General features: G+C 72.7%; 4 protein-coding genes across 6 annotated transcripts; all 4 read left to right on the top strand.

Moving 5' to 3' along the window:
- Positions 1 to 270: 270 nt before the first annotated feature.
- On the top strand, positions 271 to 1,410 carry CKS1B (CDC28 protein kinase regulatory subunit 1B). Of its 2 annotated transcripts, XM_062597962.1 has the most exons (4): positions 271 to 343; positions 685 to 812; positions 944 to 992; positions 1,107 to 1,410. In XM_062597962.1, the coding sequence occupies exons 1-4, from the start codon at positions 285 to 287 to the stop codon at positions 1,255 to 1,257; spliced, it is 387 nt and encodes a 128-aa protein (XP_062453946.1). In that variant the 5' UTR covers positions 271 to 284; the 3' UTR covers positions 1,258 to 1,410. The 2 variants fall into 2 exon arrangements, with proteins under 2 accessions (XP_062453946.1, XP_062453948.1); XM_062597964.1 differs by having other exon boundaries at positions 944 to 1,198.
- A 357-nt stretch (positions 1,411 to 1,767) lies between these two features.
- On the top strand, positions 1,768 to 6,760 carry FLAD1 (flavin adenine dinucleotide synthetase 1). 2 transcript variants are annotated; one of them, XM_062597879.1, is made up of 8 exons: positions 1,768 to 1,887; positions 2,474 to 3,233; positions 3,959 to 4,106; positions 4,310 to 4,408; positions 4,604 to 4,793; positions 5,278 to 5,351; positions 5,511 to 5,719; positions 6,618 to 6,760. In XM_062597879.1, the coding sequence occupies exons 1-7, from the start codon at positions 1,786 to 1,788 to the stop codon at positions 5,644 to 5,646; spliced, it is 1,509 nt and encodes a 502-aa protein (XP_062453863.1). In that variant the 5' UTR covers positions 1,768 to 1,785; the 3' UTR covers positions 5,647 to 5,719; positions 6,618 to 6,760. The 2 variants fall into 2 exon arrangements, with proteins under 2 accessions (XP_062453863.1, XP_062453862.1); XM_062597878.1 differs by having other exon boundaries at positions 5,511 to 6,343.
- Positions 6,761 to 8,263: 1,503 nt separating this feature from the next.
- LOC134152428 (mothers against decapentaplegic homolog 6-like) lies at positions 8,264 to 11,917 on the top strand. The gene is made up of 4 exons (XM_062597771.1): positions 8,264 to 8,323; positions 8,925 to 9,341; positions 9,434 to 9,532; positions 10,306 to 11,917. Exons 2-4 carry the CDS (start codon positions 8,942 to 8,944, stop codon positions 10,839 to 10,841), a joined length of 1,035 nt encoding a protein of 344 aa, XP_062453755.1. The 5' UTR covers positions 8,264 to 8,323; positions 8,925 to 8,941; the 3' UTR covers positions 10,842 to 11,917.
- Positions 11,918 to 14,448: 2,531 nt separating this feature from the next.
- On the top strand, positions 14,449 to 25,783 carry ZBTB7B (zinc finger and BTB domain containing 7B). The gene is made up of 3 exons (XM_062597970.1): positions 14,449 to 14,504; positions 23,684 to 24,705; positions 25,112 to 25,783. The coding sequence occupies exons 2-3, from the start codon at positions 23,693 to 23,695 to the stop codon at positions 25,560 to 25,562; spliced, it is 1,464 nt and encodes a 487-aa protein (XP_062453954.1). The 5' UTR covers positions 14,449 to 14,504; positions 23,684 to 23,692; the 3' UTR covers positions 25,563 to 25,783.
- The last annotated feature ends 305 nt before the right edge of the window (positions 25,784 to 26,088 follow it).

Genomic DNA, 26,088 nt, shown 5'->3' with positions numbered 1-26,088 from the left:
GCCGCGGCCGCCCGGCCCGCCAGGCGAGGGCGCCCGCCGGGCCAATGGGAGCGCAGCGGCCCCGCCCGGCCGCGCGGGCCACGGCCAACCCGCTCCCGCGCCGCCGCGTGACGCGCGGCCCGCCCCGCGGCGCGGGCCAATAGGCGCGCGGAGCGGCGGCGTTTGAAAGCGCCGGGGGCGGGGGGGGGGGGGGGGGTGCGTGAGCCCCAACGGCCCGGGCGGTGCGGTGCGGTGAGGAGCGGGGCGGGCGGGGGCTGCCGGGAAGGGGGCGGACCGCGGGTGTCATGGCGCACAAACAGATCTACTACTCCGACAAGTACGACGACGAGGAGTTCGAGTACCGGTGAGGCTGGGGGGGACGGGGGTGTTGGTGCCAGCCCTCCGGGAGGGAGGCCCGGCCCGGCCCGCTGTCCCGGTACCGGCTCCCCGGGAGGGAGGGCCCGAGGAGGCGTTGGGGGCGATCCCATTAGCGCCCCCCCCCCGGGAGGAAGGCTGGGGGGCAGCGTCCTGGCCGCAGGGCCTGCCGGGTGGGGTGCGCCCTGGCCGCGGGTACCTGCTGGAGACCCAGGGGGTGTCCTGGTGCGGGGCCCCGGGAGGGGCATTAGGGCGAGGGGTCCTGGTACCGCATCCCTGGTGAGGTGCCCGATGGGGACACTGCCTCACTGAACATCTCTGGCACACCAGGCACGTCATGCTGCCTAAGGACATCGCCAAGCTAGTGCCCAAGACGCACCTGATGTCGGAGTCAGAGTGGAGGAACCTGGGTGTGCAGCAGAGCCAGGGCTGGGTCCACTACATGATCCATGAGCCAGGTGAGACGTGCCTGGGCAGCTGCCAGGGTACCAGCCACAGGGACAGCCGGCCCCTACAGGAATGTGAGGGGAGGTGGCAGCATGCTCTGGCTGACACTGACCCTAATATGCACTTTTCATCCTTCCTGCAGAGCCTCACATCCTGTTGTTCCGAAGACCGCTGCCAAAGAAGCCTGAAAAGTGAGCCTCTCTGGACCAGGGCTGTACATAGACCTCCCTCTCCTACCTGTCTGAGTCTCTCTCTAAAAAAGCACCTCTCTCCTCTTCTTTCTTGGCTCTTACAACTCTGAGAAGTGTATCCACATGTGGCTGTGCTTGGAGATGTCTAGCAGGTGTGGCTGGTGGCAAAGGCTCTGCTTCGTGCTCTGTCCCCTGCGAACTTCCCGCCGCGCAGGAGCGGGCCGCTGTTTCTGTGGGATGTGCGAGGCCGGCTAGAAGGGACTGAGCTGGCAGTTACTCAAGCAGGCACCAGCTACCTGCGGCGTCGTCTGGGCGCGTAACAGCAGCCGCTTGTCCCTGGGCCGGCACCGCTCCTGCGGGCATTTCTCTGCTGCAACACCTGAGTTCTGTCCAAAGCTTCAATAAAAAGGACGTTTCAGAGATCCCTGCCTGCCCTCTCTCCTTGGGGTGCTGCCAGGGGACCGCGGTGGGCTGCGCGGCGGGGCCTGGGGGGCTCCCTGGGGGGATTCCCAGCGTGGCACGTGTCACCGCCCCCTACCGGCTGGGCGAACCCACGGCCGCGGGTGGGCGTCCTCTTCCCCCCCCCCCCGCCGCCTTAATGGTGCAGTCCGCCCGGCCACATGTCTCCTGGCCAACCGGCGCTCTGGCCGCGCCGTGACGGGCATCCCTGCCGGCCAACCGAGAGCGAGCGGGCGGAGCCCTCCGTGCGGCGGGCGCCCAATGAGCCGAACGCGCGGCGCGGCGCGGGCGGGGCGGCGCGGCGCGGGCGGCCGGGTCGCGTCGGGCAGGGTCCATGCGCGGGGCGGTGCGAGCGGGCGCGGCCCTGCGCGCTATGGCGGCCCGGCGCCCCGCCGCCACTGCCGGCATCATCGTCATCGGGGACGAGATCCTCAAGGTGCGCCCGGGGCCGGGACGGGGGGGGCCGGGCCCGAGGGGGAGCCGGGCTGGCGGGGGGGGGCGAAGGGGGGCCGGGCTGGCGGGGGGCCTGGGCCTGGGGGGGGCCTGGGCCCGAGGGGGGGGGCGGGCTGGCGGGGGAACTGGGCCTGGGGGGGGCCTGGGCCCGAGGGGGGGCCGGGCTGGCGGGGGAACTCGGCCTGGGGGGGGCCTGGGCCCGAGGGGGGGGCCGGGCTGGCGGGGGGACTGGGCCTGGGGGGGGCCTGGGCCCGAGGGGGGGCCGGGCTGGCGGGGGGACTGGACCTGGGGGGGGCCTGGGCCCGAGGGGGGGGCCGGGCTGGCGGGGGGACTGGGCCTGGGGGGGGCCTGGGCCCGAGGGGGGGCCGGGCTGGCGGGGGAACTCGGCCTGGGGGGGGCCTGGGCCCGAGGGGGGGGCCGGGCTGGCGGGGGAACTGGGCCTGGGGGGGGCCTGGGCCCGAGGGGGGGGCCGGGCTGGCGGGGGGCCTGGGCCTGGGCAGCAGCCGTGGCCAGGAGCTGGGCGGGGGGGGGGGGCAGGCCCGGGGGTGACGGTGTCTCTGCGCCCCCAGGGCCACACCCGCGACACGAACTCCTTCTTCATGTGCAAGCGGCTTCGCGCCCTGGGCGTGAGGGTGGCTCGTGTCTCTGTGGTGCCCGATGACGTGGAGACCATCGCTGGTGAGGTGGCCGCCTTCGCTGCCCGCTTCACCTACGTGCTCACCTCTGGCGGCATCGGCCCCACGCATGACGATGTCACCTTTGAGGCTGTGGCCAGGGCTTTCGGCGAGGCCCTCGCTCCCCACCCAGAGCTCGTTGCCCTGGTGCACAGGTTCTTCGGCAAGACAGATGCCTCATGCCCTGAGATGAAGCTGGCCCGCATCCCTGCCTCCTCCCGCCTCAACTACGGCACCGACCAGCGCACCGGCAGTGCCTTTAAATACCCGCTGGTCAGTGTGCACAACGTTTACATCTTCCCGGGCATCCCAGCGCTCATGGAGCGGGCCCTGGATGGGCTCTCACACCTCTTCCGCAATGAGCAGACCTGCTTCCACTCCCGTTCCATTTATGTGGCAGCCGATGAGATGCTTATTGCTCCCATCCTGGACCAGGCCAACACCAGCTTCCAGGGCCGTGTGAGCTTGGGCTCCTACCCAGACTGGGCCAGCAATTATTACCGCGTGAAGCTAACCCTGGACTCAGAATCAGAGGAACACCTGGAGGACGCATATCGCTTCCTGATGGAGAAGCTACCACCAGATGTGGTTGTGCCTTTGGTGACAGACCCTGTGTCACAGGCAGCCACGGATGTTTACGCCCTGGCTGAGTCAGGTACAGGCATGCTGGGAAAGCGAAGCTGCAGCAAGGCTCAATGCCTTCCTCCCTCAGAGACTCCACAGCCCAGGCCGGCAGAAGCAGTCCCAGAGGGGCAAGGAACTTGCTGCTCTCTGTAGGGGCTGGCCTGTCTCGTTCTGGGCCTGGCTTGTGCCCAGCAGACAGCAGAACTTCCAGTGGGAAGCGCCAGCTGGTGAGATGGGAGCTCACTCTCTGGGGACCTCTGGGGAATTCAGGCTTTGCTGGTACAAGAGCTGCAGTGGGTTTCATCCCACACTGGTGAAAACAGGAGCCTGTAACCCCTGTTGCGGCTGGCTTGGAGCAGTTCCTCCCCATAAGCGAGGGGAGGATACATTAGGATCAATGGTGGTGTGGTTCTGCCTCACTGCTGGGCCTGCTCCGCGGGTTCGCAGTCATGTCTACACTTAGATCTCTGGGTTGTGCAAGCTCCTGACTTCGGGGTGCGATGCCAGCGATGGCTCTCAACATGCTTTGAGGCACTCCCTGGAGACGAGACGTGCCTGGAAGGTGAGGAGCTGCAGGAGGGCTGGAGGCAAGGGCAGAGCAGTGCTCACAGCCCCCAGCCAGAGACACCTCCTCGCAGCTCCCCCTCTCCAGGGCTGCCCCCAGCCTGCAGGGAGCTGTGCCATGGGGCAGAGCCGAGGGAGCGCAGCCCTGAGCGGGCACAGCCGCCAGCAGCACTGATGGTCTCTTCCTGGCAGGCTCGGCCCTGGGACAGAAGGTGGCAGCAGCACTGCGGACCGTGGAGGAGGCTTTGAACCAGTACAGCCTGGACCAGCTCTGCGTGGGCTTCAACGGTGGCAAGGACTGCACAGCCCTGCTGCACCTCGTCCATGCTGCCGTGCAGAGGTACCCTGGCCCCAGGGCCCTGCCAGCACAGCTCAGGAAGGGCGGGAGCATCCTCCGTCCTGCAGAGCGGGTCGATCAAGCTAGCCTGGAGCAATGAGCAGGGTGCCAGGGTCTGCTCTGGCTCTAAGCAGCTCATGGGCTGTGTGCCCCACCAAACCTCCATCCGTGCGCTGCGGCTGAGCCTGTGACATATTTCTCCTCAGGCGGTACCCGGAGAGGCAGGAGAAGCTGAAGGTGCTCTACATCCGCATTGTGTCCCCCTTCCCCGAAATGGAGCAGTTCATCCAGGCGACCGTCCAGAGGTACAGGGTGCAGAGGGGCAGGCTGCTGGGCCGGGGGTGAGCAACTTGCCCTCGATGCTGCCCCGAGAGGTTCTCTGTGCTCCCTCTGTGGCTCCTCCAGGACTTGGCTGGTAGCAGCGAGCACACTGGGTGCTCTCTGTGGCAGAGCAGTGTCTTCTGCAGCCTGACTGGCAGCTGCTCGTTATGTGTGCGCAGGTACGACATCCAGCTCTGCACCGTGGAGGGCTCCATCCGAGAGGCCCTGGTCCACCTGAAGAAGCAGCAGCCCCAGCTGAAGGCTGTGCTGATGGGGACACGGAGGACAGACCCCTACTCGTGCACCCTGACGCCGATGTGCATGACTGACCCTGACTGGCCCCCGTACATGCGAGTGAACCCCTTGCTGGTAAGCTGTTTTGTCCGTCTCTGCCTGCTCTTGGGACAGGGCCAGGGTTCTCCCTGCTCGGCTTGGGGAGCGAGCGTAGCAGGTTAAACAACGGGGCCAGAAACCAGCCTTAAGCTGCCCTTCCCCTCAGGGGCTCTGTGTCCTGTTCCACCTCTCCCTAGGGCATCTCCTGCCTCCTTGTCTGGTCTCAGCAGGTTGCAGACCCTGCTCGACTCAGCCAATTGTCTGGTGCTTTCAGACATGGCTCAGTCTTCCCCCCTGCTCGCTTTTTCTGTGCCCAGGACCCTAGGGAGGCGCTACGGAGGACAGGTGTGGGGACAGTGCTGAAGCCATGGGGGCAGAGGTGGTGGTGGATTGCAGTAGGGACTAGCGGGCTCTCCCGTGTGCTCTTGGCTGGGGGCCAGCTGGCCTCCCTGCAGGACAGCAGGCAGTCGACACTAGCCTGCCTGGTGCTGCAGCGATCCCTGCCCAATTCTGCTTGCAGGACTGGACGTACCGGGACATCTGGGAGTTTCTGCGCAAGCTCTTTGTCCCCTACTGCATCCTTTACGACAAGGGGTGAGTGTCTGGTGCTGCTGTCACTGCTCAGCAGAATCTCGTACCCCTGAGTACAGCTTTGCTGCCTGTGCGGAGCAGCTTGGGGGCCCAGCTGGGGCAGGTCAAGGTGGGAGCTGAGCCATGAGCTGCCTTGCTCACAACTGCCTTGTCCCTTTGCAGCTACACGTCTCTGGGGAGCACAATCAACACGCTGAAGAACCCAGCACTGCGCTACACCAACGCACAGGGCCAGGAGAGCTACCGGCCTGCCTATGAGCTGGAAAACGAGGAGGACGAGCGCACCTCCCGCCAGTGAAGGCCTGGGGACCTGTCGCAAGCTATCCGAGGGCAGCCTGCACTCCAGGAGGCTGGGACTCTCCTGGCTGCAGGTCTCCAATGGATGGAGGGGAAACCCAACCCTGCCACCGTTTGCAAGAGACAGCACCAAATAAATCCGCTGCACTCGTTTGCATCTCTTGCTCTTGCTCGGCTGCACTGCTCCACAGGCACCTGGGCTCTGGGAGGGGACAGGCTGCCGCTAGGCAGAGGAAGGGAGCGAGGCCGGCTCTGCCAGAACAAAAGGCTGTGCTGTGCCAGCAGTGCCCCCTCCCCGGGGGTGTTTATTGTGGAAGCCTTTTGAAGCCAGAGAATGGAGCAGGTTCGAGCACTTGCATGGGGCCCCGGCTATGTCTGTGCTGCCTGCCACCCCACTGCTGCACAGTAGACGCTGCTGATCCCTTGGCCATGCACCTCCTCCGGACCACAGCAGCCCGGCAGGCCCAGGCATCGCGCTCCCCAAAGCGAGCAGTTCGAGCTGTGGCGCTGCCGGGACCTGCCAAGGCCTCTCTGGGGCTGCGCCTCGGCTACTGGCTCCTGCAGTTGCTGCGGGAGTGCGTGTACGTCCTGCTGTGCAGCTGGTGCATCAGGGAGCTGCTGGAGTAGGGCCGCAGCTTGCACCCAGGGATGTCCCCTCCCTCTCCCCACCACCCTGCGCCTGGTGGCCACCGATGGGGGTGAGTGTCCAGCTCTTGGCCATGGCCCTTCACTCTGCTCCAGGTGGGCTGATGGGATGCGGGGGCCAGGCATGGAGCTCGTGTGGGTGATGGGATGCGGAGTGGCAGGATATGGGGTGACAGGATGTGGGGGGCCAGCTGTGGGGCTCGCAGTGGGGATGGCGGGTTGTGGGGGGCCAGCAGTGGGGCTCGCAGTGGGGGTGTTGGGGTGCAGGGGGCTAGCCGCGGGGCTTGAAGGGGTTCCTCGCACCCCATGCCTCTCTTCCCTCCTCAGGGCTGCCTGTGCTCCTGCGATGGCTCTTCCCTGCCCGTCCCGGCCCTGCTGCTCCGGAGCTGACAGACCCCCAGCGCCGCGACCTGGCGTGACGCCTCTGGGCCCCCAGCACAGAGCCCCCAATAAACCTGGGTGACGCGTGACCGGCTGCGTGTGTCCAGGGAAGGGCTTGGGTCGGGCGGCCCTCCACGGGCTTGGCACCGCCAGAGCTGGGGGGCATCGCCCCAAATCTCCCTTCGCCTTACCTGCCACCCGCCCCGCGAGGGCCGCAGGCGTCTGCATCTTTGCAACATTGCTCAAGTTTATGCCCCGTTTGCCTCCCTTCCCATGGCCAGACCCCATTTCCAAGCAGGAGAATGCCAGCTGGGCAAAGGCTGATGGCAAAGGGGCTGGAGAAGGGGGTCCCGCTGGCCCCGTTCCAGCGAGCCCTGGGGAGGGGGCTGTGCCCCAGCCCAGCCCCTTCACCGGGGTTGGCGGTGAAGGGCAGGACCCGGGTGTCCGGGCTCTAACCGCCGGCTCTGGCTGCCCATCGTGCTGCCCCCCCTCCGCCAGGGTTTATCTATGTCTGTGACTCAGATCCTTGTTTAGAGAGCGCCTCTCGGCTTGTCTCCGCTCCAGGCCGTTTCCTGCCCCCGGCCCCGCGGTCCCCACCGTCGCCGTCTCTGCCAAGAGCCATCGGGAAGCGGCAGGAGCAAAATGTACCCAAAGGGCCCAGACTGGCTGGAGCTGCGGCAAAGGTCGCGGGCTGGCTGGCCGCCGCAGGGGCTCGCGGGGCGCTGCGGCTCCCCGCTGCAGCCCGTGGCGCCGGGTCCCGGAGCGGGCTGAGCCCGCCGTGCCTGGGACCGGCTGGCGCTGCCCCCGCCGGCGTGGAGCCCGGGCGGCGCACGCCGGAGCCTGGCTGGGCCGGGCGCCTGCCTGGGGCGGGGGGCCGCTGCAGCACCGTCCCCGGCGGCGGGGAAGCTGCTCTCGCCCGGCCGCGGCGGGAGCGCCTGGCGCCAGCGCGGCCTCCCTTATCTCGGTGGGAAGTTGGGAGCAGGAAGCGCGGCCCAGCGCGGGATAAGGGTCCCGTTTACATTAGCTGCTTTGTTGTGGAGCAGGCTCCTACCCCTGCGGGGGGGCCCGGCCTAGGCGCAAGCGGGGGGCCCCGGGAGCAGGGGGTCCCCGTGCTGGGGGTGCCAAGGGGGCTCGGTGGACACCGTGGCCCCCGGTGACCCAGCCAGCGGCTTGTGGCAGGCTGGGGCCGGGGGCTCGTGGGACCGTGCCCTGGAGCTGCACCTCGGGGCGCCCCTGGCCCGGCGCCACCGTGGCCCTTGCCCTGGGACACATGCCCTGGGGGCACGCAGCTCCTGCGGACCCTCGGAGCCGGCCCGGCGCCCTGCTGGCCGCCTGGGCCGTGCCAGGCTGGCTGGAGGGGCAGGTCGGCTCCGGCAGCCCCTGTGGGCATCCCTGCCCCGGCCGAGCCCCCGCGGCTGGCGGCTGGCGCCCGCCCTGCGCTGCCCGCCCCCAGCCCCGGCTGCAGCGCGGCCCGAGGTCTGGGCCACGCAAATCAATGAATTCCCCAAACGGGGAGGTCCGGGGGAGGGGAGAGTCGCCGCACAGGAAAAAGTCCTGGCTGCGGCGCGCCGTGGGCAGAGCGGTCCCGGCCGCCCGGAGAGCGCGTCCCCATGCGCAGCCCCAGCGCCTGGCGCCCAGCTCCGCCGCCCGCCGTGAGTGAGACCCCCCTCCCCGGGGCCCCTCTGCCAGCGCCGCGCCGGGGGGCTGCAGGCGCGCGCGCCCGGGACGGCGGCCCCACGCGTGTCTGTGCGAGTGTGTGAGCGTGCAGGTGAGTGTGCGCCGGTCACAGCTCCTGTGACCTCCCCGTGTGCTGTGTGTGTGCTGCGCGTGTGCACGCTGGTGCAAATGCAGCCCTTTCCCTCCCCTGCATGCTGCCCAGCACCGCTTGCGCTTGGCGGAGCACCCGGGATTACGTGCCGTGCGCTGGGGAGCCGGGACGCAGGCGGGTGCCTGCGGGGCGGGATGGTGCGGTGGGCAGAGGCACGCACGGCCGTGCCCTCCCCAGCGGGACAGGCCAGTTCCCTTGGCGCCTCTTTTGGGGCGACCAGACCCCGAGGCGGGCAGGCGTCCTCGGCTCGCGGTGTGGCATCCTCGCGTGAGCCCGGGCGCGGCGGGAGGGGACGGGCAGCCGCGGGCACCAGCAAACCAGGGCCGAGCAGGCCTCGCCGTGCCGGCCGGGGAGGGGGAGCGGGAGGACGTGCCGGCTGCCGCCGCGAGGGCGCCCGGCGCGTGACGCCTGCGCCCGTCCCGCAGGTCAGCCCCGCGGCCCCATGTTCCGCTCGCGCCGCGCCGGGCTGGTGCGGCGGCTCTGGAGGCAGCGCTGCGCGGCGCCGGGCCCCGAGGACGGGCACGGCGCCCTCAAGCCCGCCGCCCACGCCCTCTTCAAGAAGCTGAAGGACGAGGAGCTGGAGCTGCTGGTGCAGGCGGTGGAGAGCCGGGGCGCCCGGGAGGCGGGCTGCGTGTGGGTGGCGCGGGGCGAGCCGCGGGGGGCCAAGCAGGCGCTGCCCCCCCAGGTCCTGCTCTGCCGCCTCTACCGCTGGCCCGACCTGCGCCAGCCCCACGAGCTCAAGCACCTCAGCTACTGCCAGAGCGCCGGGGGCCGCGGGGGCTGCGGCGACACGGCCGCGCTCTGCTGCAACCCCCACCACTTCAGCCGCCTGGCTGCGCCCGGTGAGTGGCCCCGGGTCCCCGGCCCGCCGCCCGCCCCGGCGCGGTGCGGGGTGCCGTGGGCTCCCTCCTCACCCGCCGCTCTCCCCCCGCAGAGACCCCACCACCCCCCTACTCCAAGGCGTCCGGGGGTCCCTCCTGGCCGGCCGTGCCGCAGCTCCCGGAGTTCAGCTACAACCGCGCGGAGCGGCACGGTAAGGGTCCCGTGGGCGGGCGGGCGCGATGCTCCGGGCTGTGGCACAGGGCGTGCGGGACGGTGCGTGCAGAGCACAGGAACCTGTCGCTGGCTCCCGCCGAGGAAGAGCTGCCGGCGCGCGGGGCCAGGGGTTCCTGCCCGGGCAGCCAGCCCCCCCTCCAGCGGCTCCTGTTATTTTTGGCCGCGCCGGACTCCCCGCCGGAGGAAGCGCTGCCCACGGGGACACACACAATGTGCCTTGACGCACAAAGCCGCGGCTCCGGCCTGGCTGCCGGCCACGAGGCCGCTCCGCCGTGCGGCTCCACCTTCCACTGTCGGAGCCGGGGCCCCCTGCTTCGGGGTCCCCCTGCGCCGCAGCCCCCGGCGCCGGTGGCCGGGCTGCCCCGGGCCTACGTGCCGGCGTGCAGCAGCTCCCAGTGACTCACGGCCCATGCGCTCCGGGTGATCGTCCGGCCCTGCAGCCGGCGTCCCCGCCAGCCTGGGCTGCCCCGGGACATCCTGTGGGGCTGGGATGCAGGGCGCCGTGTCCGGCCGCCGCGGCGGCAGCCGGCTGCCCCGCATGTGAACCAGCCACTCTGGCCTCCCAGCAGCTGCCTGGGCTCTGCTCCCTGGGGAGCCTCCCCCCCCCCCCCCCACCGCCGGCGACCCCTGCCCAGGGCTTTGCCCCACTGCCTGCCGGGGCCAGCGCCTCCGGGCGCACCAGGCGGCCGTGCCGGCACGGGAGTCCTGCTGCTCCGCACGGTGCCAGCAGCTCTGCTCTGCTCCCGACAGACACCAGCCTCTCGCGGAGCACCGTTAAGGACGGCTACTGGTGCAAACTGGCCTACTGGGAACACCGGACGCGGGTGGGCCGCCTCTACGCCGTGCACGAGGCGTCGGTGAACGTGTTCTGCGAGCTGCCACAGGGCAGCGGCTTCTGCCTGGGGCAGCTGCGGGCTGCGAACCGCAGCGAGGCCGTGCGCCGGGCCCGCGGCAAGATCGGCCGGGGGCTGCTGCTGAGCCGGGAGCCCGGCGGCGTGTGGGCCTACAACCGCAGCGAGCACCCCATCTTCGTCAGCTCGCCCACGCTGGGCCCCCCCGGCACCCGCGGCCTCGCCGTGCACAAGGTGCTGCCTGGCTACTCCGCCAAGGTGTTCGACTACGAGCGGGCGGGCTGCCTGGCCGGCTGGCGGCACCCTGCAGACGGCCCCTGCGACCCCAACAGCGTCCGCATCAGCTTCGCCAAGGGCTGGGGGCCCTGCTACTCGCGGCAGTTCATCACCTCCTGCCCGTGCTGGCTGGAGATCCTGCTGAGCCAGCCGCGCTGAGGGGCCGTAGGCGCCCCGCGCCTGTCTGCACCCACTGCCCCGGGCCCACACTGACACAGGCCAACATTTAATCTCCTCTTTTTTTTTTGTAATGGTTAAATTTATTTTAAGTTATCTTATTTTTGTATAAAAAGAAAAGTAAAAAGGGGAGTGAGCCCCAGTAGAGGCAGGACGCCCAGCTCCGTGCTACAGGGAGGGCAGCGACAGCAGTAGTGGAGGTGCCGAGCCGTCTGCAAGGGAAGCAGGAGGGTGGGAAAGATGGGACGTCCCAGGACCATGCGGGGCCATGGACACTCAGCCAGGCTGCAGCAGGCAAGGGCGAGCATCAGAGCAGGTCAGCACAGCCAGGGTGAGTGTTGGAGCAGGTTAGCACAGATGATGTGAGCATTGGAAGAAGCCAGCACAGCAGGGATGAGCACTGGAGCAGGTTAGTGCAGTCAGGGTGAGAGTTGGAGCAGGTTAATGCAGTTAGGGCAAGCGCTGGAGCAGGTTAGCACAGCCAAGGCAAGTGTTGGAGCAGGTTAATGCAGTCAGGGTGAGCACTGGAGCAGGTTAGTGCAGCCAGGGCAAGCACTGGAGCAGGTTAAGGCAGCCAGGAAGAGCACTGGAGCAGGTTAGCGCATCTGGGATGCGCATTGGAGTACGTTAGCACAGCTGGGGTGAGCATCAGAGGAGATTAGAGCATCCACAATGCACATTGGGGCAGGTCAGCGCAGGCAGGGCGAGCATCGGGACAGATTAGTGTGGCTAGGAACGGGTTATTAGTATAGTGCAGTGAGAGCACAGAGCAGTAGGGATGTGAAGAGCTGGAAGCTGAGCTGTGGGGCTCGGGCAGGTCTAGCCCTTGGGGCCAGAGGGACGGTGTGAGGGTCTGATGTGGGCAGTCCCTAGGCCATGAGGACCCTGGCCCCTTCCTGCTGCCTGTGGTGGGCAAGGGGCTGCGCTGGTGCCCTGCAGGATGAGTGCAGCCCGGGGGGACCAGGCATTTCCTGGCCCCAGGGTGCCTGGGCTGTGTCCGTGTTTCCGTGTTATTTATATCTCCAATAAAGGGTGTCACCTGGCACCAAAGAACCTGCTGTGCCCAGATGTGTCCTGGTACTGCTCCCACTTGGGCGCCCGCGGAAGCTGCCCCTGCCGCGGCGCGTTTCGCCCCCCGAGGGCCGGGGCTGCGGCGGGGGTCGGTGCGGGCGGCAGGAGGCGGCTCGGCTCCGTGCGGCATCCCGCGGCCGCGGGCTCGGCGCCCGGGGCTCCCGGCCGGGGACCGGCAGTGCCCTCTGCAGGCGGCCGCCGCCGCGCCGCGATGACCGCCCGGTCCTTCCTGCCACGCTGCCGGCCCGGCTTGGACGGGCCCGGCGGCTCCCCGGCTCCGCCCGGCCCCGCCGCGCCCCCGCGGGCAGAAGGTGAGTGCGGGCCGCGCCGTCGGGGCCGGCAGCAGCGGGGCACCGCGGGCTTCGCCGCCGGCACCGTGCGCTGAAATACCATAGCAGCTAAAATAGCGCCGGGACCTGGAGCCCGCCGGGGAGCGGTGCGACATGCCCCCCCCCCCCCCGGGGCGCCGGAGGGCCGAGCCCGGCCGGGGGCTGCACCACCGGCTCCTTCTCCACCCGCGAGTCCCTCCCCAAAACCATTTCCCTTGCGGGGGCTATAAATAGGTGGCAGTGGCGGGTGCGATGTTAGGCCTGGTGCAGGGACTGTGGACCTGCAGCCCGGTTCGGTCCAGGAGCACTGGGCCCCGCTGGGAAGCGGAAGCCAGCGGCGTCGTGGGCGGCAGGTTTCAGGCTGGTGGGCGGTTGTGCTGAGGCCGGGTGCAAGCCAGCGCTGAGGGCCTGTGAACCGGTTTTGGTAGCAGCGCCTCAGAGGGGATTTTCAGTGGATTTCCCCCTTTGCTGCCGCCCCCGCGCCCTGAGCCCTGGCAGCTTTGTCCCCTCAGCACCCCGGGGGACCTGGCCCCACTGCGCAAGAAGCACCGGCTGCGTGGAGAGGCGGGTGGATGGAAAGGCGGAAGGGAAGCAGCCAGATGGCTGGATGGAGGTTATGGAAGGAGGTGACAGGGGTGGGGGTATGGATGGAGGTGAGGTGCCTGGCTGGATGATGAGATGGATGGATGGATGGAGGTGAGCTAGCTGGCTGGCTGGAGATGAAGCAGGTGCATCGATAGGGGTGAGCTGGATGGCTGGAGATGAAGAATGTGGATGGACCAATGGATGGGGGGTGAGGTGGATGGAGAGACGGAGTTCCTGGACCGAAGCCTGGGGCTTGGCTAAGCGGCAGCGCAAAAGGACAGGGTGTCTGAGTCGGTGCGGATGGACAGACTGACAGGCAGGCAGGCGGCGCCGGAGGCAGCGAAAGCACGGGCGCGGCCCAGGCGGCGGCTGGGCGGGCAGAGGCGGCGCGGCAGCTGGAAGAGGTGGAGCGGCGGTCGGCGGCGGGCGCCCCCCCGGGGGCGCAGGAGCGGGCCGGGGGGCGGCCCCGGCGCTGGACCGGTGCCCCCCGGCGCGGCCCGCGCCCGCCCGCTCCCCGCTGACATAACGTCTGCGCAGGGCGGCTGTTTGCCTTGGCAGCCCCCGGCGGCGGCTCACACTTTCCACCAGCGCCGGGCAGCGGCCGCGGCCGCGGCTCTGACTCAGGAGCGCGGCGGGGGGGCCGGGGTGAGGCGAGGTGAGCGCCGAGCCGCGCCGCCGCCGCCGCCTCCCCGGAGCCGCTGGTGGCCAAACAGGTTGTGCGGGGCCCCCGCCCAGGCACCTGCGCGGGGCCGCTCCGGGGGGCCGCCGCGCCCGGGCCGAGCGCGCCGGGGCTGCCGGGCCCCGCGGCGCTGCCCCGCCGCAGCCCCGGGCCCGGCGGGCGGGGCCGGGCGCGGAGCCCCGGCGTCCTGGCCGCCCGCCCCGGCCTCCCCCGGGCCGCGCCGCAGCCTGGCAGCCCCGGCCCAGCCCGCTGCCCTCCCGGTGCCCGGTTCTCCTCCCCGCGGCCGGTGTCCGCTCGACGCTGGTCCCCTCCCTCCGCGGCCCGAGCAGCGGAGCGGAGCGGAGCGGGGCGGGCCGGGAGCGCGGCCCGGCGGGCGGAGCGCGCTCGGCAGCGGGGCGCGGCGGCCGGGCCGCGCCGGGCTCCCGCCCCCCCCCCGCCCCGGGGCCGGTCCGAGCGGGCCCCGTTAATCATCCTTCCCAGCTGCGGCTCCTTCCTGCGCCTCTGACTCAGCTCTTCCTCCCCCCGCTGCCCGAGCCGGCCCCGCTGCCGGCGCCCCCCGCGCCCCCCGCGCCCGGGGGGGGGCCGCGCCGCCCCCCCCACCCCGCAGGGGTGTGCCCGGGGGGGTGAAGGGCGGCCCCCCCGCCAATGGGAGGCCGGGGATGCGGCCCGCGGCCCAATGAGCGCGGCGGGGGGCGGGCGCTTCCTGGCGGCGGCGGCGGCGGCGGCGGCGGCGGCGGGGGGGGGCGGCGCGGGCGGGGCCGGCGGCGGCAGGTGAAGGCGGCGGGGGGCGGCGCCGGGAGCGGCCGGCGCTGGGGCGCGGCGGCGGCGGCGGGGCGGGGCGCGGCGCGCAGGTGAGCGCGGCGCAGGTGAGCGGCGGCGCGGGCGGACGGACGGACGGACGGAGCGCGCGGACCGACGGGTCGCACTGAGGCACTGAGCGACAGCGGCCCCGGCGCGGCGCCCGTCTGCAGCCCGGCCCCGGTGAGTGGCGCGGCTCGGCTCGGCGCGGCTCGGCGGGGCGCCCGGCGGGACAGCGCCGGCTCCGCTCCCCGCGGCGGCCCCGCCGCAGGTGCGCGGGCAGGTGCGCCCGGCTGCTGGCGGCCCGCGGAGGCGCTCGCCGCCGCCGGCCGTGCCCGCTCGCTGCCCGCCCCGGCGCTGCGCGGGGGCTGGCGGACGTGGACACGTCGGCGGGCCGGGTGCCAGGCGGGGGAGGGCGGCCGGGAGCCGGGCACGCGTGGGCTGCTGGCGGCGGCCCGGGCACGGAGAGTGCAGCTGGGGCGCCGGGCGCGGCAGCCCCGGTGGGGAACAGTTCCCCGGCGGCCAGGGGGTGCGGGGCGCTGGTGACAGGGCTGGTCCCCACTACAACCCGTCCCCCCCCCCCCCCCGGCGGTGGTGGCCCTGCGGTGCTTGGTGCTGGGGCAGCTCGGCGGGGTGGTTCTGGGAGTGGGGCACCGGCCCGGCCCAGCTGGCTGCTGCTGCCATCGCCGGAGTGCCCCTCGGCCACATCCCCGGCGCATAGGCAGCGGGGAGGGGAGGGGATGGTCCTGACACGGCATTGAGGCTGCTCGGGAGCCCCTGCCCTGGGGCCAAGGCTGGGCCCGGCCGAGGGGGAGCAGCAGGCACCCTGTCCCCCTCCTTAGCCCTGGCACGGTGCTCCGTGCTGCAGGGCCTGCTGGGGACCTGCCCGGGCCTGGCATGTTGGCAGGCAGCCGTGGCGCCCGTGATTGTGATGGGGACAGGCCGCTGCTGCCCCAGGGAGCTGCACACCTCGATGTGTGCCTTGGCAGGGACTCCCCCTTGCCCACCCCTGGTGGGGCTCTGGGGAGGGGGAGCAGCCGGCCCTGCTGCCCGCCTGGGCGCTCCACGGCGCCCGCTGGGCGCTGGGGCTGCTGGACTCTGCCCCGCGCGCACCCAGCCCTGCTGTAATTGTTCCCACCCGGGCTGGCTGCCCCCAGCCTGGTGTTTGTCCAGGGGGCGGGGTGCGGTGTTTACCGTCCCGCCGCCCCGACCAGCGCCAGACGAGTGCTGCTGTATTGGGCTGAGCTTGCCCTTGACCCGGGGCTGCTCCTGTGGGGCGAGGGGACGTGGGGCTGGGTTTGGCGTGGGCCAGTGCACGGGACGCCCGGGCTCTCTCCCAGCAGCACACAGCAGCGAGGCCGGTGGTCTGGGTGCTCCCATTCCCTTGGGATTCGGTGTCTTGGGGTGAGTCTCTCCATGCCGCGCTTTCCCCACTCCTGCCTGCGTTCGGCAGGGCTGGCCCAGTGGGCTGCCGCTCGTAGGGGTAGGCTGGGACCCCCACACCACCAAGGCAGGGTATCAGCCAGCGTACGCCAGCTCCCGTGTCACGGCTGGCAGGGCCTGGCGGCTCGAGGCCGCGAGTGGTGACAGGCCAGGCATGGAGGGAGGGGCTCAGCTCAGGAACTTGAACTTGGTACAGGGAGAAGGGGAAGCTGTGGGGCTGGGGGAGGGGTGCAGGGCTGGGGGGTAGCAGGCACCTGACTGTGGTGCTGGTGCAGTGGCCTGGGGACCCGGTGCGTGCCGTGGGACTCGCCCGGCTGGGGGGTGCCCGGTGGGAGGGGAAGTAAAGCCTGGCCGGGCTGGGGGCGGTGGCTGGACAGTGGGGGCTGGGGGCAGCTGCGCGTGGCCCTGCCAGCTCCGCGTCCGAGGGAGCGCGGAGGCCGCTGGGGCAGGGCAGGGTGGCCCCCCTCCTCCCCCCCCCCCCCCCAGGGCCGCTGGTAGCGCCGCGGTGCCGAGCCGGAGGCTCTGGAAGTGCAGCTCTGCCAGCTGGTGCTTTGCACCCTCTGTGCACACGTGGCACCAGCGTGAGGGCCCCAGGCTGGGAGGGGGCGGGCAGCGGGTGCAGCTGGGGGTGCAGCTGGGGGCACGGGGGCAGCCCAGGCCCGCGTTCCGGCCCTCGAGGGGTGGCTGCTGCCCCATGCCGGGAGCAGGAACTTCTCCTTTGGGGCGGGTGGTGGATGATGAAACTGCAGAGAAATCTCTCCTGGCAGCGCTCTGGCTGCTCGCGGGAGCCCCCGGGAGTGTGTGCTCCCCCTGTGCTGTGGCCTTTCCATGGTAACCCCACCGCGGGAGCCAGCGGGGCGCTGGCGGGGCAGGCTGCCGCGCGGCGTTGGAGCCCGGCTCTCCTCTCTGCGCCCTCCTGGATCCCCGCGGCCGCACGTGCGTCCCCAACGTGCCCCAGGAGCCGCGTGTTCGTGCCCCGGGGCGGCTGGAGGACCCGGCGAGGGGCTGGGCTGAGACCCGTCAAACTCGCTCTGTGCCAGGGAGGTGACGCTTGGGTGGCCGCGAAGGCAGTGGGGGAGGCGGCCGTGCCGTGCCTGGTGCCTGAGCCGTCTCCTGCCCTCCAGCTGCGGCTGGTGACCTTCAGCGCGCGAGCGGGGCCCGGCTGCGCTGCGGGGCCCGGCAGCCCCTTGGCGTGCCCGGCCAGCCGCTCCGTGCGCCGCCGGCCCCCGGGAGCTGCTGGTGCCACTTGGCAGGGCTGTGGGCGGGCGGGGGGACTGAGCCGTGGCGAGGGAAAATGAAAGCAGGTGATGCGGAAGGAGAAGTAGGTCAGGCGAGCGCTGGCCTCTCCCGGCAGGCTCGGCTGTGCTGCGTGCTCAGTGAGCCCGGCTGTCCCCGCCGCTCAGCGCCGGCCCCATGGGCAGCGGCCGCAGGGGGCGGTGAGTAGGGGGCCGCATTGGGGTGGGGGGCCGGTGGGCCGTGGCTCCGGCGCCTTGGCACGAGTCCCCGCTCGCCCCGCACAGCGGCGCGGGCCAGGTGCCGGGGTGGCCGCTGTGCCGCGAGGGTGGGCAGGAGGCTGCTCCGTTCTCGGCCGGTGCCGGGGAGAGGAAGGGGATTCTCGTGGGTACGGGACCGTGCGGGGAGCGGACACGGGGGCCCGGCGCATCCCGCTGACCTGGCTGGGGCTCCCGCCACGTGCCGCGGCCCAGCTCCGCGCCTGGGTCGCCCCGGCGCTGCTGCGGAGAGGGGCCGCTGCCCTCCCCGGGGACAGGGGCGTTGCATGCGGGGAGGCCGTGCGGGGCCGGGCGGGGGGATTAGAGTCACCCGCCCCCTCCCCCCCGGCCTCGGCAGGATCATCCGTGGGCAGCGGGGAGCTGGCGGGCAGCTGCTGTGGGGGCGGAAGCCGGGCTATTTCGGTGGGCGGGGGGCGGAGGCTGTCCTTGCTGGTGACCCCCGCCGGGAGCAGTGCTGGGCCCATCCTGCGCTGGCTCCACAGCACTGCTGGGGCTCCATTCCCGGGGATGCTCCCGGGACAGGGTCCTGCGGCCCCCAGGCCATGTGGTGCGGTGGGACCTGGGGGTCTGGCTGGCTTCCCGGAGGCTCCTGCGGCCGGCAGGGAGCGAGCCGGGAGCTGAGCTGCTCGGCGCGACCGCCCCAGAGCTGGCGAGCCTGGCTAATGCCCGTGCTGCTCTGCGGCCGGGACTTGGCCTGCTGCACTCCCCGGCCGCTCCTCCCTGCGCGGGCCGGGTCTCGTGGCCGCCCGGCGAGGCGGGAGACGGGTTCCCGGAGAGCAGCAGGCCGCAGGCCATGCCGTGCCCTGCGCTGCCGGGGCGCAGGGGGCAGCTGGCTGCTTTGGGCACCCAAGGGTGAGGGGGGGTTCGCTCTGCTCCTGGGGTGATCAAATATAGGGTTTGCTGCTGACTGTTTCCTTCCTTTTTCCTCCCGCCGAGCTCCGTTTCAGTAACCTTCCTTCCTGCTGGCTCCTGTGCAGCCCCGCGCCCCCCGGCAGGGTGCACCTGGGGACAGCAGCCCCTCTCCGCCTGGCCCGGCCTCGTGCCTGCCCGGGGGGCCGCAGCGCTCAGAGCCGGGCGACCCGCAGAGGCCGCAAGCCCCTGGCCGCGTCCATCCCGCGGGGCCACCTGCCGCGATGCCGTGAGCCGGAGGGACGGCCATCCCTGCCGCGTGCCCCACAGCCGGGGTGGCCGTCCTGCCTGGCGGAGGCAGTGTGCTGAGCCCCGTGGGGCCCGGCTGTCCAGCATGCTCCTGGGGGATGGCCCTGTCCTGGCCGCCCGTGGGCTGGGGCTGTGCTGGCCCTGGGTCCCGGGCGCCTCTGGCCAAGGCAAGGACAGAGCGCGGAGGAGGATGGATGCGGGCCGGCGCCGCGGCAAGGCCTCCCCGCGGCCAGGAAGCCCGGGCTGCTCGGCTGGCTCCCGCGTGGCGGGCGGTTGGGGTGCCCTCCGTCCCCCCAGCTGGGGAAGAGGCAAAGCTTGCGGCCGGCTCTGGCGAGGGCGCGGGGGAGGTTGCAACACCCCCAGGGTGAGGGGACGTGGTGACTCACCCCGGCAGGGCCGGCCACCAGCGGGAGCCCTGAGTCAGGGCTGCGTGCCCGTGCCGTGCCCCTCCCTGCCCGCCTCGCCCACCTTATCTCCCGCCCTTGGCACCTGGCACACCTGGGCTGGGGGGGCTGGTGCCCTGCCCCTCCTTTATGGGGAGCAAAGGGCAGCGCGGGGCTGGCAGGAAGGTGCCGCGCTCCCTCCTCCCGGGGCCGCCGGTGTGGGACTGCCCATGCCACGCGGGGCCGGGCATCCCGGCGGCCGGGCGTCGCGGCGATGCTGCCGCACCCAGCGGCCGGGTGCCGTGAGCTGCTGCTGCGCTTGCCCGGCCCGGGGAGGCCGGTGTCCGCCTTTCGCCCTGTGCTGCGGCAGTGCCGGCGCACGGCTGGACCACTGCCCCACAGCTGTGGGACGCGGGCGTGCGTGTCCCTGCGGTGGGCGCGATGCTGGTGCCGCAACTGCCACCCCTGCGCGCCCTCCTGCCCACCCGTGTGGTCGGGCTCTTGCACAACGCGGCCCGTCTCTTTCCGCTAACGTTGCTGGGGCCCGAGGCCCCCTCCCTGCCCGCCCGGCCGGGGCGGCCGCGCGCCCCGCGCTCTTCCCCTTTCTGCCCTCGCTGCCGCGGCCCCGCGCGCATGCCCCGCTGTGGGCGGCCGGGCGGGTGCCGGTGCTGCCGGCGGGCGTGGGGAGTGCTCCTGGGGCTGTAATTGCAGATTAGCAGGGGATGCGCAGGGTAATTATGGGGGGATTGGGAGAGCCTCGAAGCTGCCCAGAGCGGGGGTCGCGGGGTGCTGCTGCCCGGTGCCGGGGCGATGCCGGCGGGCTGCGCTGGGGGCCGAGCGGGATGTGCGTGCGTGGGGCTGGGGGGCGGCCCCGGGGCCAGCCGGGCACGCTGCAGCGAGCGCAGGAGCTGTCCCGGCACGGCCACGGCCGGCACCCAGCGCCCTGCCGCAGGGCGGCGAGGGGCCGCAGCGGCGAGGGGCCGCGCGCCAGGCCCCAGCGCTGGGAATTTCCTGGTGCAGGAGGGGGCCGGGGCCGGGCCGGCTGCGGCAGCGCCCCGCGGCGCCGGCTGCACAAGAGTTAACGCCGTGTGTTCTGGGAAGCGGGGCTGGGAGGTGCGTGACCCGGGGTGTGGGCGTCAACTCCTTTTGAGGTGGGATCCGCGAAGCGCAGCGGGGAGCGGGGCCAAGTTCGCGCGGCGCCCTGCCTTCCCCTCGGTGCCGCGCGCGGGCCGCGGACCCAGCGCCAAGCCACGCGGCAGCGCGCGCCAGGTGAGCGGGAGGGCTCGGCCGCCCCCCCGGCGGGGCACCGCCGCGGCCCGGGGGGCACCGCCGCCCGCCACGGGACGGGGCGGGATGGGCGGTGAGGTCCGGGTCACTGGTGCAGCGAGGGCCGGGCCCAGCTGAGCGGTCCCCAGAGCCCCGGCTGCGCCCGCCGGGGGATCCGGGACCCGTTTGCGCATCGGCTTGGTGTCGGCAGCGGGGAGGGGGGGCCTGGGACCGGGAGCGCAGCTGGGTGAGCTGGGGCTGGTCCCGCTGCAGGCGAAGGGCGCGGGGCTGCGGGCGCTCCCGTGCCTCCCCGGCCGTGCCAGCCTCGGGCCCCGGGAGGGCTCCTGCGGTGGCCATGGCTGGGGCGCGGGGTCGCGGGAGGTTCCCAGGAGCGCCGGGTCCCCACCCCAAGGGTGCCCCCCCCAGCAAGGAGCCAGGCAGCCGCTGTGGGGCTGGCTCCTCATGGCCGCGGGATGGGTGGGTTCTGTTTCTCCTCTTTTTTCTCCCCCTTCAAACCATTTCCTTTCTCGGGTGCTTACTGTTTTCTTCCCTTGCCAAAAAGCGGGGCTGCTCCCCCCGCCATGTCCGGGCTGCTGCAGCGGGACCCCCTGCGCCCCCGGGCACGTGCCCCCCTCGGGGCGGTGAGCCCCCCGCCTGGCCAGCCCAGCCGCGGGTGCCCGTGCGGGCGCGGGGGCCGCTGCTCCCTGCTGCTCTCACCTTCCCTGGTGACTCATTCTCCCCGCACGGCTGTGAAGTCCCTCGACAGCGCCGGCGCCGCTTGCTCGCGGGAGCCGGGTGCAGGGGCTCCCCGGGGACACCGGGGGTCCCGGGGCTGGTGCGGCCCCCGGAGCGGGTGGGAGCAGGGGGGCAGGTGGCGCGGTTACGGCGGCGGCTGCCAGCCCCCGGCATCACCCCCGCTTTTCCCCGGCTGCGGAGGGCGAAGCGGGCCCGGCCGCAGGCATTGACGTAACCGAAACCGCCGTGGCACCGCCGACCCCCACCTGCGCGGTGGGTCCGGCGATGGGGTCCCGGCACAGCGCGGCCTTGGCAAGGGCTCAGCAAAGACAGGAGCCTCCGGCTGCACCGTGGGGCTGGGGGGGGGGTTCCGGCACCCTCACACCTGCCCCCCCCGTTTCCTTATCGCCGCTGCGATCGCCTCGATGGCAGCGCCCGCTCGGCATGTGACTGCGCTCCAGCGGGGAGGATGCGCAGGGGGTGGGGGTGTCGGGGAAGCGGCGGCAACGGGCGGTTGGGTGCGATGGAAAATCCCCCTGCTGCCGCCTCCTCGCCCCCGCCCGGCCCCGGCACGGGGCGCTCTCTCCGCAGACATCCGGCCCCACTGCTCCCGGGGGGTCCCGCCGCTCCCGGGGGGTCCCGCGGCCCAGCGGCTTCGCCTGGCGCCTCCGCCAAGCCCTACCGCAGGCAGGTGCGGGCACCGGGGCCTCGAGCATCCCCGGCTGCGGGCGCAGCGCAGCACCAGGCACCCAGCCCCGCTGCTGCACGCAGAAAGAGCTGCCGGAGCGCACCATGCCCGGATGTCCCGCAGGCCTGCTGCTGCCAGGGTTTTGCCGAAGAGGACTGTGCTGTGCAGCGTGCACCAGGGCAGGGAGCGTACGAGGGGGCTGTGCTGGCTGGCCCATCACTCGTGGCCCCTTGCGGTCCTGCTGCCCCGTGCCCTGCTTCGCTCCCCGGCGCAGCGCTGGTGGGAGGAGTTGCGGCTGCGTCACTGCTTGGAGCAGGGTGCCCGCTGCCACCGTGTCCCCAGACCGTCTGTGTCCTGGGTCCAGCAGCGTGCAGCGAGGCTGCCCGCTCCCCCGGTGCCCCCCGAGCCCCCGCGCAGGGCACTTGCCTCCCCTAATCCTGCCCCCACTGCTAATCCTGCCTAATCTCATCGGGGGCTGTCACTGCCTGTTGGCTCCCGGGGGCCTGATGGCTTAATCGTCCCTAATCCGCTCGCCCCCGGCCTTGCCCGGGCAGGCAGCGGGGACCCAGGCGTCCAAGGAGGGGCGCGGGCAGCGGGCCCCGGCGGCGCCGGCGTCCCGGGCGGTCGGCGCTGCCCAGCTCCCAGTTTCAGGGGCGGCTGCCGCCTGCCCTGCCGGTCGGGCCTGCTCGGCAGCGGCTGGGGCGGCTCCGCAGCCGGTTGCTCCGGGGCCGTTCCCAGCCGCCTGCCGAGGCAGCCCCAGCTGGCGGGCGCCCAAGCACAGGGAGCGGCCGGCGCGGGGATGGGCCCCTGCACCGGGGGCCGCGGCCGCGCCGCCCCTCCGCAGGCAAGAGGGGGCACGTCGCCCGCGCCGCCGCCGGCACAGCGCGGCTTGGCATGGTCCGGCTCGGCATGGATTGACCCTGCGCTGCTGTGCCGGCCTGGCCTGGCCGGGCACCGTCTGGCGCTGTCCCTTGCGGCACGGCACCAAGCACTTGGTGCGGCGGTGCCGCGCTGGCAGCTGTGGCTGTGCCAGCGCAGCAGCCCCAGCGGACGCTCCCGCCACCGGGCAGCACGGGCGAGTGCGGGGCCGGGCCGGGCGCCTGGGGCTGGGGAGGGAACGGGGCTCCCCTTTCCCATGGGCCGCCCTCTCCTTCAGGCCGCCCGGGCCTGCCTGTGCCGGAGCCAGGGGCGCGCGGCACGGCGGCTCCGCGCCGGGAGCCCGCGGCCCCTGACGCGGCGCCGGGCGAGGGCCCCGGGCGCCGGGGGCTGTGCTGCGCCGAGCTGGGCGCAGCCTGCCCCGGTGGTGCCGCCGGCCCGGGAGCCTCGGTGCCGGGTTTATGGCTCCGCTGACGCAAAGCGCTGCCAGCCGCAGCGTGGGAAAGGCCCTGCTCACGCAGGCAGGGCTTGGTGGGGCGCGGAGCGGCCCCGGGCTGGGGCAAAGCGGCAGGGAGGGGGCCGGGCCCCCGCTGCCAGCGGGGGCAGGAACCGGCGCTCGCACTGATCCTAATCTGCCGTGGCAGGAAGCGCGGCCTGCGTTCCCAGCCCGGCCGGGCTCCGTGGGGCGGCCCCGGCCCTCGGCGCCCTCTTCCCGGCACGCGCCGCCCACCCGCACCCGCCACCGGCACGGCCCGCGCTCCTGGGACACGGCGCCGGGAGCCGCCGGCTCTGGCCGTGGGGGGCGGCAGGGGGTGGAAGCGCTGCGCCTCGGCACGCTTCAAACACTCCGCGCTGAGATTTCCCCCTTTGCTGTGGTCGCGCCGGGGGCCCGCTGTGTGCGGCGCGGCTGGGTGCCGGCGGGAGAGGAAGCGCGGGCGCCTGCCGCGGGGCCCACCCACAGCAATCTCGGCACAGGGGGCACCAGCGCCTCTGGAAGGGCTCCGGCCGCTGCGCCCTGCCAGCTGCAGGGGCTGCAGGTGCGTCCCGCAGGGGCATCCTGCAAGAGCATCCCACGAGAGCATCCTGCAGGAGCATCCCGTGGGAACCCGGGGAGGGACGCAGCGCCCGGCCACCTGGGGTGGTGGGGACCCCAGCAGCAGCGTCCTCTGCTCCGGAGGCCAGTTCCCTTGCAGCCCGGCTCGCAGCAGCGTCGACGCTTCGGGCGCAGCCTCTCCCGGCAGGCAGCCTGCCTCCGAGGGGGCGGCAGCGCGGGGCAGTGACCGGCGCTCCTGGTTCCCGCAGGTGAGGACCATGACGAGCCCGGAGGACGACCTCATCGGCATCCCCTTCCCCGAGCACAGCAGTGAGCTGCTGAGCAGCCTCAACGAGCAGCGGCAGCTGGGAGTGCTCTGCGACGTGACCATCAGGACGCAGGGGCTGGAGTACCGCACGCACCGGGCCGTGCTGGCCGCCTGCAGCCGCTACTTCCAGAAGCTGTTTGCGGGGCCGGGGCCTGGGCAGGAGGTCTGCGAGCTGGACTTCGTGGGGCCCGAGGCACTGGGCGCGCTGCTGGAGTTCGCCTACACGGCCACGCTCACCATCAGCAGCGCCAACATGGGCGAGGTGCTGCAGGCCGCCCGGCTGCTGGAGATCCCCTGCGTCATCGCCGCCTGCGTGGAGATCCTGCAGGGCAGCGGGCTGGAGGCGCCCGGCCCCGACGCCGGCGACCGTGAGCGGGCCCGCCGCTACCTGGAGGCCTTCGCCGCCCTGCCCGACGGTGCCGCCGCCGCCGCGCCGCCCTCCCGCCCTGTCGCCCGCCGCAGCAAGAAGACCCGCAAGTTCCTGCAGGCCCACAGCGCCCGGCTCAAAAACCACGCCGAGGAGTTGCCCCCCGCGGCCACCGCCGAGGCGGGCGGCAGCCCCCCGCCAGCCCCCCAGCCGCCCTCGCCCCCGCTGCCGCCTGCGCCCCGGGTGCTGCTGCCCGCCTACGAGGGCTACGAGGCGCCCGAGGAGGAGGAGGAGCTGCCCCCGCACGCTTTCCCCTTCCCCTACCAGCCGCCGCTGTCCCCCGAGGAGGCCGCCTCCGATGAAGACGCCATCGACCCCCACCTCATGGCTTACCTGAGCTCGCTGCACCACGAGTCGCTGGCGCCCGGGCTGGACACCCCCGACAAGCTGGTGCGCAAGCGCCGCTCGCAGATGCCCCAGGAGTGCCCTGTCTGCCACAAGGTCATCCACGGCGCCGGCAAGCTCCCCCGGCACATGCGCACGCACACGGGCGAGAAACCCTTCGCCTGCGAGGTCTGCGGGGTGCGCTTCACGCGGTGAGTGCCCGGCCCCGGCCCCGCGCGCGTCCCGCTGCGCCCTGCCCGGGGTGCCTGGCTGCCCGGCAGGGATGCAGCCTCGTCCAACCCGTGCTGTCAGGGCACCCGGTGCATGCCCGGGACGTGTTCCCCCCACGCTGCTGGTGCACCCCAGCGGTGCCCTGGTCACGTCCTCCATGCACCCTGGCCAGGCAGGAGGGACACATCCCTCTGTGCTGCCGGAGCGCCTGTACCCGGTGTGTCCCTGCTGGGATGCCAGTGCTCCCCCAGTGCAGCCCTGCCCGGTGCACCCTCGGCTCCTGCTCCGGGGGGTGTTGGGGCTGCTCCCCTAGTGCTCTGCCATGCCCCGGTGCCCGCTGTGCTGGCTTGGGGTGCTGGCAGCCCCACTGACAGGTGTCTCCCCCAGGAACGACAAGCTGAAGATCCACATGCGCAAGCACACGGGCGAGCGGCCCTACTCCTGCCAGCACTGCAGCGCCCGCTTCCTGCACAGCTACGACCTGAAGAACCACATGCACCTGCACACGGGCGCCCGGCCCTACGAGTGCTACCGCTGCCACAAGGCCTTCGCCAAGGACGACCACCTCCAGCGGCACCTCAAGGGCCAGAACTGCCTGGAGGTGCGGACGCGCCGCCGCCGCCGCGACGAGCCACCGCCGCTGCCCACCGGGCCACCGGGGCTCGACCTGTCCAACGGGCAGCTTGAGGAGCTGCGCTTCTCCCTGGCCCGCTACTGGGGCCCGGCGCGGCCCGACGAGGAGGAGGAGGAGGCCGAGGCTGAGGCCGAGGCCGAGGCTGAAGCCGAGGACGGGGACGGACCGCAGCCGGACGGCGTCGTGTCCGTGGAGACAGCGTAGAGCCGGCCGGGGCCGCCCCGTCGGGAGGCGGCGCCAGGACGCCTGGGTCCCCCGCCGCCGCGCCTCCCGACGAGGTTTCTGTTCCTTTTTTCCGCGTCTCGGTTTGTTCTGAATTATGCAAGGGGGAAACTCCCCCCCGGCGGATTTGCACAAAGGGGCGGGGGGCCCCGCCGCGCCCCCCTCGGGCCCCAACGCCCCCGCGGGGCCGCGGCCCCGATGCCGGCCCCGCCCGGGGGCGGCCCCGCGCCCGCCCCGTCGGGGGGCGGCTCGGCGGGCTGCGGGGGGCGCCCGGAGCTGTACATAGCTTGTGCCGGGCCCTCGCGAGCAGCCCCTTCCCCGGCGAGCCGCCTCGCCCCTGCACTCCCGGCTGCTTTCTCTGGTTGCACTAGCTCGGGTGAGTCCCCCCGGGTGGGGGGCGCGGGCCGGCCCGGGCCCGCCGCCGCCCCCCCCGGCAGCCCTTCCCCGGGGCGCCCGGGCCCAGCGGGCCGCCCCCTCTGCCCTTTGCACACACCCCCCGCCCGCCCGG

This window comes from Rhea pennata, chromosome 31, assembly GCF_028389875.1.
Source record: "Rhea pennata isolate bPtePen1 chromosome 31, bPtePen1.pri, whole genome shotgun sequence".
In the NCBI taxonomy this organism is placed as follows: Eukaryota; Metazoa; Chordata; class Aves; order Rheiformes; family Rheidae; genus Rhea; species Rhea pennata.
The sequence above is the reverse complement of the archived record's forward strand: the minus strand, read 5'-3'. Positions and strand labels throughout refer to the sequence as shown.